General features: G+C 62.6%; 1 protein-coding gene across 1 annotated transcript; it reads left to right on the plus strand.

The window, feature by feature from the left end:
- On the plus strand, window positions 1–2,459 carry LOC105182952 (leucine-rich repeat-containing protein 24). Its single transcript, XM_025298037.1, has 2 exons — window positions 1–1,508; window positions 1,572–2,459. The coding sequence occupies exons 1-2, from the start codon at window positions 227–229 to the stop codon at window positions 2,249–2,251; spliced, it is 1,962 nt and encodes a 653-aa protein (XP_025153822.1). The 5' UTR covers window positions 1–226; the 3' UTR covers window positions 2,252–2,459.
- Window positions 2,460–2,743: the final 284 nt, after the last annotated feature.

Raw genomic sequence — 2,743 nt, forward strand, 5'->3', positions numbered from 1 at the left:
GTCGTCGTCGTTGTCGCGAGGAGCGCGGCTCTCGGCGCGCGCGAGAGAATCCGAGTGTGTGTCGTGTGTATCTCGCGCGGTGTCGATACGTGCGTGCGTGCGTGCGTGCGTGCGTGCGTGCGCGCGCGCGCTCGCTCGCTCGCTCGCTCGCTCGCGCGCGAGAGCGAGAGAGCGAGAGACGAGCGCTTCGTTAAAGACAAAGACGGGGCGATAATAACGATCTGTCATGGGGCTGTCGGCGGTGTATCTGCTGTACGCGGCGGTGACGGTGCTCGGCGTGGCGGCCAGCGCGGGCGACAAATGTGCCGACGAGTGCTCCTGCAAGTGGAAAAGCGGCAAGCGCACGGTGGAGTGCGTAGATCGTGCCCTGACCAGCATACCAGAGTGGATCGATCCGGAGACCCAGGTGCTGGACACGAGCGGCAACGACATCAGGCACCTGCCGAGCAACATCTTCGTACGTGTGAGCCTGACAAATCTGCAGCGTCTCTACCTGCGTGAGTGCCGTATCGACCGGATCGACAGCGAGGCACTGGCCGGTCTGACGAATCTCGTGGAGCTCGATCTGAGCAACAATCTGCTGACCGCGGTGCCGAGCTCGAGCTTCACGGACACGCCGTTCCTGCGCGACCTGGTGCTCGCGTACAATCCCCTCGAGAAGATCCGCTCGCACACCTTCGAGAGCACGCCGAATCTCGTGAAGCTCGACCTGTCGCACACGCAGCTGCTCGAGATCGAGTCGAAGGGTTTCCGCGGGCTCGACCTGCTCGAGAGCCTCAAACTCAACAACAATCGGCTCTCCACCCTGCACCCGGGCACCTTCGAGCCGCTCAACAAGCTCACCAGCATCGAGCTGCACGACAATCCGTGGATCTGCAATTGCCACTTGCGCGAGATGAAGATGTGGCTGGTGAAGCACAACCTGCCGACCCTCGTGGCACCGGTCTGCCATGGCCCCGAGCAGCTGCTCAAGCGTGCCTTCACCGACCTCGGCGTCGACGACTTCGCCTGCCGGCCGGTCATGTTGATAGCCAGCCGCTACGCCGAGGCGACCATCGGCGAGAACGCCAGCATCGTGTGTCGCGTGAGCGCGATACCGGCCCCGAGGGTCAAGTGGTACTGGAACGGCCGTTTGCTGACCAATCATTCGGCCTTCAGTAGCTACCAGAAGATTCTCATCTTCGAGGAGGGTCAGTTCAGGAAGAGGAGCACGCTGATCCTCACCAACGCCCAGGAGGCGGACTCGAGCGAGTTCTACTGCGTCGCGGAGAATCAAGCCGGCAGCGCCGAGGCCAACTTCACCCTACACGTGTCCCTGAGGACCGCGGGCATGTCGACCTTAGGATCGGGTCAAATCGCCGGCATATCAGCCGCGCTGGTCGTGCTCATTCTCTTCATACTGCTCATCATTCTCGTGTTGTTTATTCGTCTGCGAAGAATGCCGCTCAAGGACGTGAAATCGTCGATGCCGATGGAGGCGACGTCCGCTGACGGCGCCGGCGGCGGCGGTGGCGGCGGTGGCGGCGGCAGCGGCGGCGGCGGCGGCGGCGGCAACGGCAACGGAGGCGGAGGCGGCGGCTCCGCCACCGGTGGCGGCGGCGGCGGCGGCGGCGGCGGCGGCGGTGGCGACAACCCACCGTTGTCCGCTACCTCCACCACTCGCAGAAAGCACGAGGAAATTGAGACTACTACGTCATTCGGATTGGAGTCCAAGCCACCCGCGTCGTTGCACCTGAGCTACGTGCAAAGACCGCAGGCGGCAGTGGTGCGGGACAACGAGTACGCCACGATCAGCCGTTTCGACGATCAGCCGAGTCAACCCGCGGTGGCGATGCCCGCGGGCGCCTGTTTCTCCTCGACCACATCCTTGATGCCGATCGATAACCCGGATATCATCAGGGACACTCGGCGCGGTTCCGCCGAAGATATCACACCTTACGGCGTCGCCGATTACGGTCGCGTTGAGACGATGGACGACGGCAAGATGCTCTACTCCAGCTGCCTGTGGGAGGCCAGAGACGCCTGCCGGACATCCGGCGTCTCGGTGAGCGCGTACCCGTCGAAGGAGACACTCGGTGTGGCGGTGGTGGCGCCGGTCGTTGAGCAATTTCCGCCCGGCGCGAAGCAGATGCGAGTCTGGCAGAAGGGTGTCCCGGTGCTGCCGCCGGTATCAGCGCTCAAGCGTGTTCTGGGATCCACGCGCAGCTCGCCCGACGAGGGCTACCAGGAGGGTACCGGGACCGATGTCTAGGTACCGCTACTTCATTACTGCGACGCCCGGCACCGTTACTTGGAGCTGCGTAGGAGGCACCAGGAGGACGACACCGACTGCTAAGAGAGGAGAAAAACGAACAGAAAGAAAAGAGAGAAACAGGAGGAAGAGCGAACGCACGGTTGTCCTCGCGAGTGCCGGACGGGCGGTAGTGAACGAGTCGAAGAGACGAAAGAGAGAGGAGAGAGAGGGGCGGGAGAGAGAGAGAGAGAGAGAGAGAGAGAGAGAGAGAGAGAGAGAGAGTCCAACTGAGTCAAACTGGATGAACCTGAATTTATGTGGTCGCATCAATATAATTGCGCGCATGAAAGTGTAACAATGGGACGGACAATGGGACCGACAACACGATCGCTGATCGCCGCGACGCGATGCGACGCGACGCGACGGCGACGTGTCGGGTCCGCCGTTCTTACACCGCGTTTCACCCTCGCTCGGAGGGTGAATCCTCCGCTGCTGGACACGAAAGCGTAC

The sequence above is a fragment of the Harpegnathos saltator genome, unplaced genomic scaffold (assembly GCF_003227715.2).
Source record: "Harpegnathos saltator strain DR-91 unplaced genomic scaffold, Hsal_v8.6 scaffold100, whole genome shotgun sequence".
NCBI classification, from domain to species: domain Eukaryota; kingdom Metazoa; phylum Arthropoda; class Insecta; order Hymenoptera; family Formicidae; genus Harpegnathos; species Harpegnathos saltator.